At 32.4% G+C, this 20012-nt stretch overlaps 1 protein-coding gene and 1 long non-coding RNA gene across 2 annotated transcripts; both read left to right on the top strand.

Moving 5' to 3' along the window:
• The first annotated feature begins 532 nt into the window (after positions 1-532).
• LOC132757739 (IgGFc-binding protein-like) lies at positions 533-6863 on the top strand. The gene is made up of 9 exons (XM_060749128.1): positions 533-628; positions 1184-1220; positions 1477-2652; positions 3108-3208; positions 4593-4661; positions 4992-5079; positions 5505-5608; positions 5905-5973; positions 6681-6863. The coding sequence occupies exons 1-9, from the start codon at positions 584-586 to the stop codon at positions 6861-6863; spliced, it is 1872 nt and encodes a 623-aa protein (XP_060605111.1). The 5' UTR covers positions 533-583.
• Positions 6864-8254: 1391 nt separating this feature from the next.
• LOC132757749 (uncharacterized) lies at positions 8255-15686 on the top strand. Its single transcript, XR_009629497.1, has 3 exons — positions 8255-8820; positions 9054-9136; positions 10469-15686. It is a non-coding gene; the product is annotated as an uncharacterized LOC132757749 (long non-coding RNA).
• The last annotated feature ends 4326 nt before the right edge of the window (positions 15687-20012 follow it).

Here is a 20012-nt window from a genome sequence, read left to right on the forward strand (position 1 = left end):
CACAGTTGTGATATAGAACTAACGGTGCACTTTATGTTAGAAGCTGCATGCCTCCAGATGCGCCACAAAATTAAAGAAAACCAATCTTAAGAAAAATGTATTACTAATTTTAAGAAAGTTAAAATATTAACAATTCAAGTAATAATATATATATGATATGCAATGAATGTCTGATTGTTTGCATTATTTATCACCATATTTCTACTGCTAAGGGCAATATTTCGCATATTTTGACATCAATTTGGTTATATACATGGATTGGAAGCGCCCTTTGCAATTTATCAAAAATATCTTCTTTGTTCACTTTAAAATATTTTACTTTTTAGAATCTAATACATTTTCAAAATTTCATAAAAAAGACAAAAATCTAGAGGCATGTTGCTTTAGATGGCCATGCTCTGGGTGTTGTGTTTCATTGCATACTTGGCGGTGAGAGGGGGGGGGGTAGTTCATACCTGTGTTGGGAGATACAGCATAACTACATGACACGGTGATAAGAGATATATGCTTTCGATGTTTAAAACGTTAAAAATCTACATTTAACTCCTTACTGTAAACTAGGATACTTGTCGAAAAGCAAGCAATGATGAAGCGAAATACTATAATTCATTGCTTCGTACTTATTCAAGTAAGTTCTGTTTTGCTTCGTTTTTGTGTGTTTATGTTGTGTTGTATTGTGCTATTAGTGTAGATTCAAAGCTGAAGTTATTAAACTCGTTGAATAAAACAATATTATTTAACTCGTACAATAAATTTAGTATAACTGTACACTTAATAAATATTTTCTAATTCCTCGTTGCTTATATTGAGTGTATAATGAACCAACTTTCATATAGAATCTACCAGTACATAATTTTTATTTATTCGGAATTATTTTAGTTTCATTGTGTACAATGCGCGTGCGTGCGTCACTACTATTAACAATTCTTTTATATAAATAATAATCATAATATACAAAAGATTATGTATGTGACCGTTGACAAACGCATATATTTGATAATTCCATTAGCAATTCGGATGTATTTCAAATTTTATCTAATCAAAACATATTACATACAGAAAGTAGCACATGTCGGACAATACAATGTTTAATAAATATTTATTAAAGAAGACCTCTATAATCAAGCAGCAACTGTTTTAATTGAGTTACTTTACTAACGCTTTATATATTTATACACTACAGATCATGTGCATGATGAATTGTGAACTAACTGTCAAAAGTAAGTTAATCAATTACTGTTTTTATTTAAGAAAATTTCATTTCAATACTTCTTTTCCTCTAACTATAGTTATGGACAACATAAGGTAACACTATAGTTTTTTCTTACACTATAATATCTAAATCAAAACAGACTTGCTTTCCATACCACGACTAATACTTTTTACTTTTCATTTTTATAAATAAGGCAAACCTAACATTGTAACAGAATCCACTTTGACTTTTTTTATTTTAACTGTTGAATATTTATAATTCAGGTCATTACGGTACAGAGTTCATGTTTAGTATGACTCCAAATTATGCTGAATCTAACATTACAATTGATATTGCCTCAGATTCTAGTGGATCTTTACAATTGTATGTTCCTTATTTAAATATGAATCGTACAGAGACACTGAGAGTTGGACATACGACATTAAGCATTAGTAAATCTATTGTAAAGAAAGGAAACTTCAGCGAGGAACGAGCGATACAGATTAAAACCAACGTGCCTGTTGCTATATTTGTCACTAGTTTCTTAAGCTCCTCCCCAGACACATTTCTGGCATTACCGACAAACTCCCTCGGTAAAAAATATGTAATAGCTTCTTATCAGCCAGAGCGGGGGTTTATTTCCGCAACTGCAATTGTAAGTTCATTTCCAAACACAACAATAAATACAAATCACCAAGGTTTAGTGACTTTGGACAAATTTTATGTTTTACAAACTCAGAGTAGGTCTGACCAAACTGGGATGGTCGTGTCTGCAACAAAGCCTGTATCTGTAATATCAGGCACTTCTTGTTCAAATATACCAGCAGGTGTTAATGATTGTGATAACATTATTGAGCAAATGATTCCAGTTAGCATGTGGACAAATATCTACATAATTCCACCTCTGCCACCTAAAAGTGGTTATTTGGCACGAATACAGACGCTCGATTCATTATATATGTGTGTACAAAACAGCACTAAAAAATCATGTCAACACATGGTACAGAACTCATACAAGGAATTTCGTCTTGGATCAGAACCAACAGTTGTGTATACAAATGATTCATCAACATTCAGTGTGACACAATATGGTATGAGTCAAAGTATTGATGACATAGACAGTGGTCCTTTTATGACAGTGATCCCTGGAATACAGAATTTTCTGACCAAGTACAATTTTGTCGTTCCGCCGGTATATTCTTCTTTTCGTAACTATGTGACAGTGATAATTAAGAAGTCCGATGTGTCTGGTTTAAGACTAGATGGAAGGGCTTTTCAAGCTGCCTACAATTACACAGTGAGCAGGCCTCTTGACCATTATGTTGTGCTGGTAACTACCATCAGTACGGGTTACCACATATTAAACAACAGTGATCCTACAGCTGAATTTGGAGCATTCATGTATGGTTATTGGGCAATTGCGGGTTACGGCACACCACTAGGGTTCAGTTTTAAAGACGGTAACGTATGGAAATATTTGTATCAATATATTTTTATAAAACTGTGAACGCAACATTCGTTTCTTCATGTTACTGAACGACCAAATGTATTCTAAAATGAGTTTAAGTGTACATGATGTTAAGATTAGACCGATTGAGCAGTTTTACCATAGAATTCAGTATCATTTTATTTCTTCAAGAAATGTATATCTCGTTTTTATCTTAACTACTGCCGATTGAATTAATGAATTGAAAGAAAAGCAATGTACAAACAGAAAGAGAAGTGAGTGATTGTACCAATACCCAATTTTGCTATATCAAGCTCGTCTATGAAAGTAGCTACAGTATCTATTTATAACACTTCAGTTTACGCATATATACAATGTATACGGCATGGCAATTTATGTAAGATCATTTCCGTAAAAGTGTTTAAAAATGTTTATATTCTTATTTCTGAAATATTGCATTGTTTATAGAGACTAAAATTTCACCTCCGAATAAACTTAGATGCTACCACTGTGACGAAATGTCCAGTTTAGAAGTTTGCGATGCTGTCAAAACCTGCTCGGATGCCCAGGTAAGTAAAAAAAAAATTAACTCCAGATCCGTGATCTAATGGAATATTCTTTCATATGTCAATTAATGAAAAGGTGATTTATTTTTATCATAGATGCTACAAGTCATAATTAAAAAGGTAAAGTGAATATCTGAATTGAAATTTGATACAGTTGGTACAAAGGATATGCCTTCGTTATGATATCATTAGAAACATGCATTTACGTCCCCTTCCATGTCCCCTGACACTTAACAATCTCTTGTACAGAGACTTTAACACGAACGAAAAATAATTTCAACAGTTATCCTAGCTTTCAAACGTTTGACCAACTAATATCAACTTTTTCCTGTCCATCATTTCCCGATAATATTGTGTGCAGACATATATTCTCTATTCTTTATCTTAATTCAAAACTTTATTTAAATATTTTTGTCTCTTTTTCTTCGAAACATTCTATATAAAATCATTTGAAAAATTAACTTAAATTGAATACTAGTTAAAAAAAAATTTACTTTTGGTATAGAAAGTTTTTTGTTCTACTACTCTAGATAATAATGTTCTAACAAATTTCCTCATTTAAATTATTTTTCTGATTTGCATTTTTCTGTATTATTCTTACCAAGTATGTGCATATTTTTTTTATTGCAAGTACCTTATGTGTTAAAAAAGGAATTTACATTTGTCACATTAGACTTGTTTTCCAATCCACGAAATCTATTTGCTTACTTTATATATCTATATGTTGTGTGAATAGAAATAAATATTGTTTAAACTAAAGCACACATAAACAAAACAGAGAAATGCGCCCTAAATTAATACTTTATATAATTCCTTTTAAAACATTATCTCCTTAACCAAAGAATCGTCAATTTGATGATTACCAAATGGTTTCTTTTCATTTCTATTCAAAATATGACAATGTATCAGTATATGGATTTTTAATGATTTTAAAACTAGGCTTAATCTAATGATGATTATTTGTTAATGTTGTTTAAGGATTGTCACAACTTTATAGTAAAACTGGTGATCAGACCTCAAATGATGTTTAATTGAAGAATAAGAGATTCGGGTATTCTTCTCTCATGTTTCCTGTTGGAAAAAAAAGCGAATTCATGCATGGAATCCACGATGCCGCAATGTTGATTGACAGAATATTATATGTTTCAATCTCATCTTCCCGGCTCTTTTCGTCAAACTTGGATAAGAATCTCGACAACAAAACCAACTATAAGAAACAAACATGTAAACAAATAGTAATTTGGATGACCTTCGCTAAAATACTAATAGTGATTCAATCCGTATTAAGTCCGAGGTTATCATGAAAAGAGCCGAGATGCATAGGTCTATACAATCAAATTGAACGTAAATGTTTCTTTATCTAACTCCATTTTTATCGTTTTCACAGATTTGTTTTGCTGAGAAGTATGCATCAAGGACAGGCTATTTCTACAAATCAGGATGTATGCCAAAGGAAGTAAGTAAAAAATGTTTTGTTTTGTTTTATTTTTAGTGAGAGATACATAGTGTCTATGTCTATATCTATGATAATGAGAGAAAATCTGGCACTGTATTAAATCATTTTGGATTCTCATTAAAGTCAAAAATAGTATTAATAAGATAAGATCTTTCTTAAGCTCAGTTTGGTCTGCTTGTATTTAACTCATACAATGTAAACAATGTGAGACAATATATCAAAAAGAGGAAAACATCACTGTACGCAACCCCTGCAATATCCGGTAACACAGAACAACCGAAAAGCGCCCAGTGGGGCATCGGAAATATATATATCTATGCATTTTTATAGCAATGTCAGAATACCACGTCGTCAAGCGGTGTCTGTTTAGAGTGTTGCCATGGTAATTATTGTAACAACAAAGGATGCGGTGATGACAGTAAGTGAATTCATATCATCTTTAGCTCGGTTACTGCTTGAGCCATGTGAATACAGTTAAAATATGAAACAAATTTTTCATATTAAATGGCATAATTAATATTTTAAGATATTGTAACAAACTTGGTCTATAGAGACTTATAATATTTAGATCAGTTTTCAAACAGTCCATCATTTCACGGTCTTTAACTGATTTTGTATGAACAAACAAAAAAAAAACGGAGCACTGTGGGGAAGTGACATTGAACTGTTATGGTATGTACACCGATTTCCCGACTTCTAGCTTATTCGTTCGTTCTATTAGTTGACTTCAATTAAAACGGTAAAGGGTGATTCAGAAGCTCTTCCTTGCAAAACAATTTTATCTAGATAATTTAACACAAATTGCTTAAACAAAAACAAAAGTAATTGCTGTATGTCGTTTAGGATTTCCTGACCGCCAAAACCGAGGGCCTATGTGTTATGACTGTCAACATATTTTGAATGACACTGACCTCTGTATGAAAGTCACAATGTGCGGACCCGACGAGGTTGGTATACTAAATCCAGATTAACATTTTTTCTTACTTTATATTTCAAAATATTACCAGATAGGCAAGAGCATCATTTAAAAAATCCTTGCATGAAAATGTTTTTGTCATATTAACGGTTAGTTGAAAGTTTATGGTTTTGATAAAGCAGCTATGCAACTACGTGTACTTAGATTTGCTCAAACAATAAATGCGAAATATTTCCTATGCTGGCTATATTGATAAGAATGTCGAACTCAAAATGTTTTAACATTTTAACTAATGTACATTGTTTTGTATATATTTTATATACGTAGGTTTGCAGCATTGAGAAGTACAGATGGGGAAACGATTTTCATTACAAAATGGGATGTACACACAAACTGGTAATTCTTATGGTGTTGCTATATGTTCTAACCAAGGATTGACCTACCAAAAAGTATTCACTTAATCCCATATTCTGTAATTCCAAGCAAAACTTTCAATTACAATAGCAATAAAATATGAGTTTCTTGATGGATTGGACTCAGGTGGATTGCACTGGGCAAGGGTATCGTACGTAAGGCGCGGTAGCGATAAGTGTGATCCGTTCTAGTAATTTAAAAATAAATGAGAGTTAAATAAAAATTATATATCAAGATACTCTTATTATAACCATTTTATAAAAACCTTTCCGAATTTAAATTATATAAGCAACTAAAGCGTAGTTTGTATATATGTACGTCAGCAAAGTCATTCTGGATCACATTACGTATGTGATACAGATTTTCTTTCTGTTGGGCATGTGATGTATGCATAACTTTCTTTGTTTGGTTTTACGGCGCACCAACACAGTTTAGATTATACGGCGCCGAAATGGGAAAGATGGTTTGTGCTAACTTTGGGTGTAACAAACTTAGAAACAACACCTTGGGTCAAAAATGCCTCACCTGCTGGAGGTAATAGATGCAATGATAAAAAAAAAATATTGAATACTAGGCTAATTTGTCAATGTTGCATTATTAAGAAACATTTTACATTTTATTTTCCAAAATGTTCTATAATTGAAAATAATGCTTGTTAGATGTTTTTTTCTGTTTTCTTTCTGACACAGTGCACACCGATGAGAAGGTCGAGTGTACCCAGACGACTACGACGCTCTACGCCAGTATGTTCGGCATGCTGCACAGACGACTTCTGTAACGGTAATTGTACGCAGACGACAAATAATCCAACAGGACAAATTATCATCGGTAAAAACTATTCATTCTCGATATCAGTCCTGGAGCACAAATGAGTAAAGACAGTTACTTTCATTGTAAATAAATCCTTGTGATACACAAATGAAGTTGCACGACATTGGAATGCTTTTCAGTTAGGGTGTATATTATTTGGAATATTTTACGATATAAGTAATTACAATAGACTCACTGACAAAGACAAAATACCAAATTTCTTCAAAGAAAAAAGTATTTCCCTTCAAGTAAACCAGTGCATATACCAATTATACACATAATACACGAAATAGTATTTTTTCAATTTGCAAAAAAGTGAATATTTAAACTTGGTATTTAGCACTATTATGCGGACTTTCTTTTGGACCCACTATAGGGTCAAAGTTATATATATAAAGTACACTGAAAATACAGATACAGTCAACTACTTCATTTGCAAATAGTTTTGAAACTAACAAAGGAAATTGAAAACGAATTCTTTGTCTATGTAGGCCTATGTTTCGTAATACGTGACCTTTGTTAATATAATGTTTTAATTGGATCTATATTTTCGTGGCCTTTGAATGTGTTATAATGTTTTAATTAGATCATCATTTTATAATACCATTGTTTAACTTGAAAGGATGTAAAGGTTTAATCTTTATACAGTATACAGTACAATTAATAATAAAATGATCGGTTGTTACTTTTTTATTGACGCAAGGACATTACTGAATATTATTTTCATCATTATAAATATAAATATATATTTTTTCTTATTTTCAGGCTAAGTTCGTCATATGGGAAGAACGTCAAAAACACATACAATAAATAAATTTCACCAGATATCACTATATAGTGTTGACACATATAATCAGATATTTCTTTCTGAAAGTTTACATATGCATGCAGAAATGTAAAGCCACGAGTTACCTTTCTTATATGTGTTACAAATTTTCGCAGTATACTAATAAGCACGACGTTCGCGTTTATTTTGTTACATTTCTTTAAACTATCGAGTCTTAACATTTTGTGAAAAATAATATTTGTTTAAGGGGTACCTATGACCAAGTTAACGCAACCTCTTATTACGCACCATCGTCGGATACCCACGGCCGAACCATTAACATTTATCAGCCGTGGGATTTTTTGCCGATATTCAGTCGATTAGAGGTGTGTCAAAGGCAGCTATTTCATTGGCTGCCTCACAATTTCATGAGGCGATTAAAACCAATCAAAACGCTCGTTCTGTACGACGTTCGGTATTACAGACAATATGAAAAATTCAACATCGAAAAATTAAACGATTTCCAGCAAGAAAGTATAGATAATTTACTTTCACAGCGTGATGTTTTCCTTTCTGATTGATATTTGCTTGCAGAAGAACTGATTTGGCGATAGTTTTTGCCATTGATTTTAGCAAGACACGTACAACAGTTTTTAACCGTGGGCGCTGCCATTTTGTTTCTTATTGTTTTTGTATTCGCTGCGTTAGCAGTGAATACAGTTCTATCACAATTTGCGGGATTTCAATATAAGAATGGGTACCTAACAACGCAAAGTAGTTCTACACAGATTTTCTTGTCACACACAAGTGATAAGATTTTGAATTGTCAGTAGTTCATTTTTGATTGTGTTATTTCTATCGTATATTATTTGCATGTTTTCAGGATATAATCAGTAAAAAGTATCATTAGTATTCATTCGCGTTAACTTTGAGTAAGGAAGTAGTTCGTACCAAAACAAAGTTTTCGACGCTATTTTTGTATGTGAAAGCTGATCTCATCATTTTCTAAAAGTAGGTACAGAAAACTTACCAATATTATTTGAACTTAATGTATTCTGTTTTGGAATTCTTATTTGGATTTCATGATGTGTAACAGTGTTGATAATTCGGGTGTCTTGATATATTTTTTGTTGTTTGAGTTGTTTCCCTTGGTTTCCCGCAATATCACTAGTTTTGTCTATGTTTAAGCGGCTTTGTTTGTAAAAAGTTCAAAGTGTTCTTAATTTATTGGAAATATGGATTATTGATAGTTGGTCAGTATTATTTTGAGTTGCATTTGGTTTAAATTAGTGTTTTAAAGAGTGTATGTCATAGATTTGTTTTTAATTAAGTAATGATTGTGGTCTGATTTGAAATGTCATCAGTTTTCGTGATTTGGAACCTTTAAGAATTGTTTTCAGAAAAAGCAGTTAATCTAGCTCTCTATCAACTTAATCACACATTTCATTCCTATCACTTTGCACATTGTGTTTATTATATTTTGCAGAAGTTACAGCAGAGAGAGAGTTTGACAGTATGTGTGTTTGAAGAAGATAATGTTATTATTGGTACATTTAGTTCCACGAACTGGTAAGTTTAGAATTTATTTATGATTATAATGTATCTTATATTAACTTCATTAAATGAACTGATGATTGTGACTGCCAAAAGAAAGCATATAGCTATAATATGAAATTAGGTGCTACCTAGTATGGCGCGGAAAGATCTTATGAATTATGATTTAAGTATAACATGTTTAGTGTACATGTAAACCATATCTTTCTTACCATTAGCAAAACGAATAATTTGGTCGTGTTCAACCTATCATTGGAGCAATCTCCGAACGTAAAGGGGAACCAATGCGCATGCGTCGGCGTTTGGAAAATCCCGTCCGCCATTTTTGTTAATCTCTAATCACAGTTTTGGTTTGAACGTTATTTTTAATGTGCTTATTTATCAAAAACTTAAATGATATGTTAAAGTAACTTTTTATATTTATTATCGTATCAATGAAATGTAGGTTTAGTTTCTGATTTTTTACATAATTCTTTCACCGGAAGTGTAACTTAGCATGCGTCTGCTAGCAATAGTCTGAATTATGTAGACGCTCATTAAAAGCACTCTGATATCTATATTTAGCTCAAAAGGATTTCAAACTGGCGGCGCCCTGTTAACTTAGGATTTTTTCACAGCTCATTAGGTATAGGATATTTATCTTTTTGAAATTTTCATTTAGTTTTAATTTGATTTCATTTCAATTGATACGCGTCATACATGTTATCTAAGAGAGCTACAGCCCTCGCGGAGCCTTCGGCCTCGCTCGGACTTTCCGCGTATTATATGTTCATATACCTTCAGTATAAGTAAGCTGTTCAATGTGTTGTAAATATCTAATAAGTAATAGTAAAATTATACACCGATAAACACTTTCAGAACTAGCAGAGGAGAGGCTTTTCTTTCTTATCAGTAGTTTTAAGAATAAAGATAATAGGTTGTTTTCTCACTGTATAAATCGTATGTATAATGGTCTGACATGTGGTAGGTTTAACAGTTCATTTAAAGACTTTGGAGTCAAAAGAAATGTTGAAAAATATACTGTGACGAAGCTAAGATCCAGTGTTTTCTATTGGTGTAATACATTTTAAAATCGGACATTAAATCATAACAAACTTGCGGTTAAAAAACGGCAAATTTTGTTTTGTTTTAGCATAAGAGATATCAATTTTACTCGAAGATAAGGGAAGCAACTCGTATTTTTTCACTCGATATACCTCGGTTATTTGTGTAGATCATATCGAAAGTGTTAATGGGTTTATTGTAATTGATCATAAATTTGGATGTTTTTTATGATAATTATGCATTTCAGACATAGGAAATTGATTTAACTCTATTTTTATGTTGATGTTATTTGTTTACTTTCAGAGTGTTGATTTCCTCGATTTCATTTACTCGATGATTCATTCTCTGATTGATGATTGTTGATTGAATGTTCTAATGATCAATCAACTTATTGATTTACTGATTGATTGGACATGTCATGGAGCCTAATATAGATGGAGAAGAAACTGAGACGTCACACAGTTAAATTCAGTATCAATGGGGTTGTTTTAACGCAAGTTATCATATGTAACGGGATTTTCCAAGATTTGATGCATCCTGGGTAAAAGTAGCCAAAATACCGCCATATTGAATTTCCAGAGGTACATTGACAAAGAAAGACGAAGCATTTTATACTTATATAAAGACGCAATAGTTACATGTATTTATGTTCAAACGTACCATATACACTTTTCCACACAGATATTTCCTTAAAAAAACAATGTCGGCAATGTAAACAGTAATTCATGAATCCCGGAAGTTTAACGAGAGTGCGAGAATCAGAGACTAGCGGGAAAACAGGATTATCACCGAAGCGCACAATGGATTGTGGATCAACTATTTTCTGAGCTTCCTATCCATTGTATATATATCTGTGGACATGTAAGACGAATATATGTGAACTGTAAGATTTTATCATAAATAAATAGAGTTGAACTGTGCAAAGTTGTTTGTTTAGAAGAGAAATACATAATTTTTGGAAAAACTTTTTGTTTGAATGATCAAGGTATAAACACTTTTTGTAAATGAACACCAGGCTACCATTTTCATACTTGTAATGGCAGGGCTTCCATTAATGGAAGTTTGGGAGTCATTTACTCCTTGAATTTGGCTTGTAACTTCCAAAATGTAATGCTTTTTTCTTCTATACCAATATTTTGTGACTTCCAATGTCAAGACATTTTGCAGTCTTTGACTTCCAAATTTTGGATCTTAATGGTAACCCTGAATGGACCTACATGTTTCACCTAAATTGTATTGGAAATATGTAAAAAACTTCCTTTTAAAAAGTTTCTAGCTGAAATTATGCGAAGAAATGCATTGGATACCTCAGATTATTGCTATGTTGTTAAAAAATTTCCAAGCCTTATGGTCACATATTCATGGAAAAATTCGAAAAAGGAAAATAGATTGTCTGGTGAATAGATTTCCAGTCTGCTTATCATTTACATACAAAACTTCAGTAGTGTCCCTGGGTTGACCGGTGGGGTCAAAATTAATCCTGTCTAATGGTAATGTTGTAAAAGGTTCTATTTTTTTTGTTTAAAGCATAAAGTTTTATGTTTATATGTATTATAATAGATATATGTATAGGTGTTGTGTGTAAACCAACATGTGAAAACTCTGGAACATCATTGCTAAAGCAATATTGTTAGGTATAATACCATACAGGCAAGAAGGGTATCGGTATTAATATCATTTACTATAGATTTAGAATGCAAGAAAAGATAACATATCATTCCTCGCTTCTTAGTACAAAAAGTGCCGTATCACTTTTATATTTATATTAATGTTTACTGCATAAAACACTTCCTTTCTTTTCATTTTAAGCTAGACTATACAAAGTATATGGAGAGCCGTCCTACTCGCCTTGGCGTCCGCGTCCTTATTTCAGATTAAAGTTTTGGTTTTCCTTATCAACCACATGTGACAAGGTTCATAACTTTAGCACCACTATTTTCAGATTTTTTTCCCCTTGAACTTAGAATTTTCCTTAAAAAATATTATTTTTTACTGTTACTTCTTTATTTCTTAAGGGATGAACTTCATACTTCAAATATTATGTTCCATATCATCAACCACATCTTTATATGACAAGGTTCATTACTCTAGCATCAATATTTTCAAGTTTATCTCCCCCTGAACATAGAATTTTCCTTAAAATATGTTATTTTTAGCTTGACTATTCGATAAGAATAAGTAGAGCTATTGTTGTCACCAGAGCGTCAGTGTTGGTGTCGGCGTCTGTGAAGCAATATTTTCAGGTTTATATCCCTTTGAACTTAGGATTTTTTTAAAAGAAATATTATAATTAATTTACTTTTAAAGGTATCTACTTCAAACTTCAAATATATATTTCTTATCATTACACATATATTGTGTGACAAGGTTCATAACTCTAGCATTTCCAGAATTACCCCCCCCCCCCCCTTGAACTTAATTATGTAATTTATGTAAACAAATGTTATTTTTTACTATAACTTAATACATAATTGATTTTCTTTCATAGTATTGTCTTCCATACCAACATATCTCATCCTCTTGATATTTGGCATACAGCATTGACGTTGTCCCATAGGGTCGGATTTGATTTCAGGTCTGTCGCTCACCACGCCCTGTTTACCGTTAAATTTTCAACATTAATGGTCAATGGTAGGAAATTTTCGTTACAGTTTTTTTAGCAACTACATATCACAGCCTCTTGATATTTGGCAAACGGCATTTACACATGGTCTCATAATGTGAGATTCGAACTCATCCACTTCCTATTAACTGACTTAGTTAAATTTTCCACATTAATGGTCAGTGGTAAATTTTTTTCATAGCATTACAGCATCATGATATTTGGTATAGAAATGCAACCCGGCTTTGTCTGTCTTTGACCAATTTTTTTTTTTTTTTAATTTTGAAATCATTCATTTATTATTGTTGAAATCTACTGTATAATACCTTTAAAATACCATGTTCCCAGTACTTTTTATTTACATGCTTAAGTTGTTCTTAACTGATAACATATGCAAAACAAACCTGTACATCCCTTTATTAGAAATTGTCATTTAATTAAATGCATAATAATTATCACATTTGTTGATTTAATTGTTTCTAATGGTCAATAGTGTTACATGTATATAATTTTTTATGTTCATATTACATTTGCTTGTTTCTCTATCATTTCAATCCATTGTCTTAATCATTATATAACTTGTTAATACCTTAATTATGTAGCATTGTTTTTATATTTACATTGTATTTGCAATTTTGTGAACATTTATCAGTAAGTAATATTCTTATTAAAAGAAATTTCACAATTGATATGTTTAGTACCAAGCCATTTATACAGTGTGTTTCCGATTAATGAAAATGTTTTCAACAAATGACTAAAAATTGAGCAATCACCATACTTTCTAGCATAAGAATCTTAAAATAAAATTACTTAAATTGCAAGCAAGTTGCAATTTTATACATGAGGTAAACTTATCATGACCAAATTTTCTTTTCATGTTTGCAAGTTTTGTATATATGCTTTAATTAGAAAAGAACACTGCTTATGTGTGAAGTAACTGAAATATTCAAAGCTTTATATTAGAAAGTTTGTCATGCAACATTAAATTGTGTAAGATTCAGACTATTAGATAAGGTGATGTACTTATTAATTAATGCTGTTATAATTACATGTATTATTATTGTGAGTAAAAAGGTTCTGGGGATATCATGTTTTAACCAGGGGCATAGATAATATAATATATACTGTTTACTTTTTTATCAATATTGCGATTGGTTTTAAAGCTGTGTTTTCTTAAATATGGATATTATTGAATCATCCTCGACATCAGTATTCTCAATATTTTTAGCTCACATTAGCAATAGCTCAGCTATTACAGACAGTCAAAGATTCCCTGTCTATATGTTATCCATATTTCAATAATGTCATATTGAACTACTGGTCCAGTTTGAAAACGTCAAAAATTCTCATTTCTTGTGTCTTTGCAAGAACGCTTTAAATTAATTTGGTCTATTGCATGATAAGGTCACAGTAGCTAAAAAAAGATTAAATCTTACAACCATCTTTTTCCCTAACTGTCCTATTTTGTTATATGCCCGAAAGGGCATATTATTAGAGTCTTACACCGGTACAGACCGGAATAAGTAGCTCGGAATATCTAGCTCGAGGGTAACTGTTTACAGCGGTAACGAGGCTCTGTACCAAGAGCCGGTGTTTGATTCTTTTTCTTGCATATTACATGTCAATTATTTTCGGAACAGAAGTAATGAAAACTTATATTCTCATTACGCACTTTTTTCTTATAGTAGCGTATGAACATACAACTTCATTCATAACGGAAAAATGACGTCATCTTAAGAACGCGATTCATACATAAAAGGCGCACATCAATGACGTCATATAAAACACGCGACTTGTCTTACATGGTGGGTGTAAGACAGAGTTTTCTAGCACCGTTCTAAACGGTAGATAATCCTGTCTGAGATGCAAGAATATGTTATACCCCCTGGCGTCCGTCCCATAGCAATTTGGTTTCCGAAGCATATCTTAAATTCCACTTGGCCCATAATATTCAAACTTCATAGGATGATTGTCCATATTGGGTAAAAGACCCCTATTGATTTTGGGGTCAAAAGGTCAAAGGTCAAGGTCACTATTACCTTAAAACTGAAAACAGTTTCCAGAGCATAACTTAAATTCCATTTGGCCACAGAATATTCAAACTTCATAGGATTATTGTCCATATTGGGTATAAGACCCCTATTGATTTTGCGGTCAAAAGGTCAAAGGTCAAGGTCACTATTACCTTAAAACTGAAAATAGTTTCAGGAGCATAACTTAAGTTCTATTTGACCCACAATATTCAAACTTCATGAGATGATTGTCCATATTGGGTAGAAGACCCCTATTGATTTCGGGGTCACAAGGTCAAAGTCAATTTTACCTTTATACTGAATACAGGTTCTAGAGCATAACTTAAGTTCCATTTGGCCCACAATATTCAAACTTCATAGGATGATTGTGCATATTGGATAGAAGACGCCTATTGATTTTTGGGTCACAAGGTCAAAGGTCACTATTACCTTAAGTCTGAAAACAGTTTCCGTAGCATTCCATTTGGCCCACAATATTCAGACTTCATAGGATGATTGTCCATATTTGGTAAAAGACCCCTATTTATTTTGGGGTCACAAGGTCAAAGGTCAAAGTCACTATTACCTTAAAAATGAAAACAGTTTTTGCTCAATAACTTTAGTATTAATCAACCTACAGCTGTTAAATTTTAAGGAATGAACAGCTAATTCCCATGTCTTACAAATGCTTCATCCTTACTAAAAAAACAAACACTTTCGGGCATATAATGCTCCGCCTAGCGGTGCTCTTGTGTGTATTGCATTATCCTCATTTAAAAGTATAATACGCAAAAATATTAAAAGTACTTGTTTTTTTTGTAATTTTTTAATCTCAGAAATTTTTAAAATTTAAGTATTTTACAAAAATACCTATATTTTCTTCTCAAATTTCATGAAATTAACATGTTCCAAGTTTCACTTTTTCATCATGTTGAAAACTGAAATGCTTTAGCTAGGTAATCTGTCTTTCATTACATTTGAAGCTTATGTAGCAATATAGTATTCTAGGTACTGCTACTGGATATATATTCATTATCATGTTAAGGATCTAGTCATGAATGTACTGAATGCATTCATATTTTTGGATGTATATTTTATTGTACCAATTAGATAATGTAATAAAGTTGTTCTAATTTAGTTTATTCTTAATTCTTTCCCTCTTTCAATAAAATATTCAACCACCAGATTAATAATCTGTTATTCAGTGGCCCATATTCCTTTATGCTTCACAATTTCAACGTTTTAAGTAAGACACATATGCATAAATGCGCAGCGAATACTTCAGTGCTTTCAGCGCTTTGATTTACCTCCGCTGTTGAAGAATATAGATTTGTTAAACGCGATGTAATTGGTAGATATTTTACGCACCTGTTGCCGTATATCGACGCAAATCGATTCATTTTACCCACGGTTGATTGCATGTTATGTGACATGTTTATCAATCGTGGGTATCCGACGATGATTACGCACTAGTCATTAAAACCAATTGCTCGGCGTCTGAGGTATTCAGAGGTATTATTGTACAAGTTTAATAAATCAAAATGTAACACCCACTGTTATCAGGCACGAAGAATAGGTCGGTAACATGGCGAGGGAATTATTTGAACGAATTTTTGAACGTGCATACCTCTTTCTCTCAAATAACGTCCTACAAAAGAAATGTTAACCTCAAAAGGTCTAGTACTATGCTACATGTACCACTTAATACATATTAAGAGGCGTATAATATTGTGTTAAATACAAGCTTTTATCACACACTCGTGCTGCTTTTGCGACCTAGTAAAATGGTATTGCACGACCGTGGATACGATGCATATTATAAGAATTTTATACTGTAAACAGTAGGTTATAAGAATCTTACACCGGCTGCCTGTACAGACCGGAATATCGAGCTCGAGGGTAACTGTTTACAGCGGTAACGAGGCTCTGCCGAGTTTCCGCTAAACAGTTACCCAAGAGCTAGATATTCCCGTCTGTACCGACAGCCGGTGTTTGATTCTTTTTCTTGCTTATTACATGTCAATTATTTTCGGAACAGAAATTATGAAAACTGATATATATATTACGCACATTTTTCTTATAGTAGCGTATGAACATACAACTTCATTCATAAAGGAAAAATGACGTCATCCTAAGAACGCGATTCATTCATAAAAGGCGCGCGTCAATGACGTCATTTAAAGCACGCGACTTATCTTAAATGGGGTATGTACAGCACCGGTGTAAACGGTAGATAATCCTGTCTGAGCTGCAAGAAAATCCTGTCAGATATGCAAGAAATTTTGACGTGACGTCCTTTGCGTTATATAAAAAGCGTTTAGACGCGGTATTCTATGGGCTTGTCAATGAAAAATGGTTCTTATCACTTCAGACAGTATTTATTTTGGTATGTGATAAGTAGAATATTAAATTCGTGTAAGTTCATTTCTATTCAAGTCGTTCAGTAAATTCAGTACTAAACTTTCACTAATTCATTATCCTCTATATATATTAAATGACTTTTAAAGTGGCAACATTTTGATGACAATATAAGAATCTTACACCGGCTGCCGGTACAGACCGGAATATCTAGCTCGAGGGTAACTGTTTACGGCGGTAACGAGGCTCTGCCGAGTTTCCGCTAAACAGTTACCCGAGAGCTAGATATTCCCGTCTGTACCAAAAGCCGGTGTTTGATTCTTTTTCTTGCATATTACATGTCAATTATTTAGGAGCAGAAATTATGAAAACTGATATTCTCATTACGCACTTTTTTCTTATAGTAGCGTTTGAACTTACAACTTCATTCATAACGGAAAAATGACGTCATCCTAAGAACGCGATTCATTCATAAAAGGCGCGCGTCAATGACGTCATTTAAAGCACGCGACTTGTCTTACATGGGGGGTGTAAGACAGAGTTTTCTAGCACCGGTGTAAACGGTAGATAATCCTGTCTGAGATGCAAGAAAGTGACTTTATTACACACAAACAATCATATTTTTGCTATAATATCATCTGAAAAATAGAAGGTCTTTAAACCGTTCTCGACTTGAATGGATAAATACGAATCTTGTTAAATCAACACAAATTTAAGCAATACGCCTGAATCCATTCGAAAATTTGGTAAAAGTTCTCAATTACAATATCAGAAAAATAGTTAAAAATACACATCCAAAATAATTTTGGCTTTTTTGATTATGTACTTAACCCGTGTGTGTGTCAAAATACACAAGAAAACTGTAAATTGTATTTACCAAAAACCTACACCTTTAGAACTGTTCACAATCAATTAAGGGGATATCAAGATAGAATTTTGTCAGCGTAGACAGACTGCATGGATGTGCAAACTGGCGTGGCACTATACTGCTAGCTAGCAAATTACTTAGGCAGAAATATGGTGATAAGAATATATCTGACAGAAGTTGGCGACACTGATCAATTAAATACACATTTATTCGTTTAGTTCATTTGTTTACTTATCTGTATGTATGCAGCATTAATCGATTTGATTCAATGTTATGGTTTTTGTATGTTTTCAAATTGTAAACTATATTCGGAGCCATTAAAATAAACAGTGAAGCATCTAAATTTTGTGATTATTGTTTTATCAAGTTATACAAATTTGTGATGAAAGTGAAAGAAGTGGAAAAATGAAGACATAGTAGACATATTTAACGTGTGTTTGGTGTTGTTCGTTTTTGTTGGATTTTCAGGCCCGTCGACACTGGAATTTAAGTGTATAAAGGGCAAATGCATATTTGATCTCGCGCTTCTAATACATGCAAAATTCTTTCTTTAGTTTTCAACTGTGACTATGATCCTCCTCAAAATACGTGTGTTTAATCACTTACCTACAGTTTATCATATTTAAATAGTTCTCAAGATGAAGAACTCTTGCATTGGACTTTTGCTTCAACCATCTTGGAATGTCCGTCTACTTATGGAGGTTTTTTCTTAATTCATTTTGCTGTCATGGACTTTGAAAATCCGCCCCAATATAACGATATAGTTTACCCTTTCCTGAAATAAACAGTCTATCGTAAGCTGCCATTTCGGCGTGAACCTTACCCACAGACAGTATCTTAGCAGTAAGGGAAAGGCAGTTTAGTCTTCGACTTGTATTGGTCTGTATTATTCCCCTTATCGCTTCTGCTGAACATATACTTTTATCATGATTTTATCATTTGACTTTCTGTTTTTCCAACAACATTGCACTGACATATTTACATATGATTTAACTCTTATCTAGTATAGCTATTAACAAGGAAGGAACAATGAGGAGCAAGTGATTTGAAGTCTGACCACAGATGTTATACAAAAGTATGCAGAACAAGTCACGTTGAATAAAACTATAAACTCCAACTAAAACAAAACTGGTCCATCATCATGTCATATTCATGAGTTGAGACTCCATGACTAAAGATGGCGGTGAAAAGATTTCCAAATTTCAAACAAAAACACAATGGGTTCAGGTAAAGTATAGTCCGAGCACAATAAACATAACTTTCGTCAGTTCTAAAAATACAAGCACAGTCCATTAAAAGATTAACTCAGGTAAACAAAGGTAAACTGAAAGTTATTAACCAAACAATTACCTTTAAAGTTATACAAATTATATTTTATGAGATACTATCTTTTTTTGGCACAAAGGCACAGTAAGTAAGACCGCTTTTAAATTATAGCTTATGAATTCTGCTAGTGGGTTCGAAACCTAGCGGAAACAGTTTCATTTTTTATTGAAATTTCTAATTCTTTTTTTTAATAACTTTCTGCCTGAAAAAATAAATATATGATTATGCATAGAAACTAAACGAAATTGTATTTTGTCTCTCATAAAATTAGTAAAAATATTCATACATTTATAATTAGAAATGAAGAATAAAAAATAAAAAAAAATAAAAGGGGAATAAATAAAATGAAAATACTTCGATTAAAAAGTAACATAAATAAATCAATCAAATAAAAACAAGAACTGTCGGAGGACAGTAACTCTCGACTATTCCAAAAGTTGTCACAAGGGCATTTCATTGAGTATAATAATGCTTACCTATATGAATACATAAAATTGTCAGAAAAGGTACAAACCCTTCAGTAGTTATGGAGATACCAGCTTACAAGCAAAAATTTACCTAGAATTTCTAAATCGAAAAATGGGCATAATTATGCAAAAAAGTAAATCAGACTTAAGGAACTTGTGCCAATCATCTTAGATAATCACAGACAACAAGAGTGTGAAGTTTCAATCCATTTCC

This window comes from Ruditapes philippinarum, unplaced genomic scaffold (assembly GCF_026571515.1).
Source record: "Ruditapes philippinarum isolate M1 unplaced genomic scaffold, ASM2657151v2 ctg244_1_1_1_1, whole genome shotgun sequence".
In the NCBI taxonomy this organism is placed as follows: domain Eukaryota; kingdom Metazoa; phylum Mollusca; class Bivalvia; order Venerida; family Veneridae; genus Ruditapes; species Ruditapes philippinarum.

Coding starts and splice junctions, on each gene's coding strand:
- LOC132757739 (XM_060749128.1), top strand. CDS start 584: ATGATGAAGCGAAATACTATAATTCATTGCTTCGTACTTATTCAA. Junction 3,209..4,592: donor AAACCTGCTCGGATGCCCAG/GTAAGTAAAAAA, acceptor TCGTTTTCACAG/ATTTGTTTTGCTGAGAAGTA. Junction 5,974..6,680: donor TGGGATGTACACACAAACTG/GTAATTCTTATG, acceptor TTTCTGACACAG/TGCACACCGATGAGAAGGTC.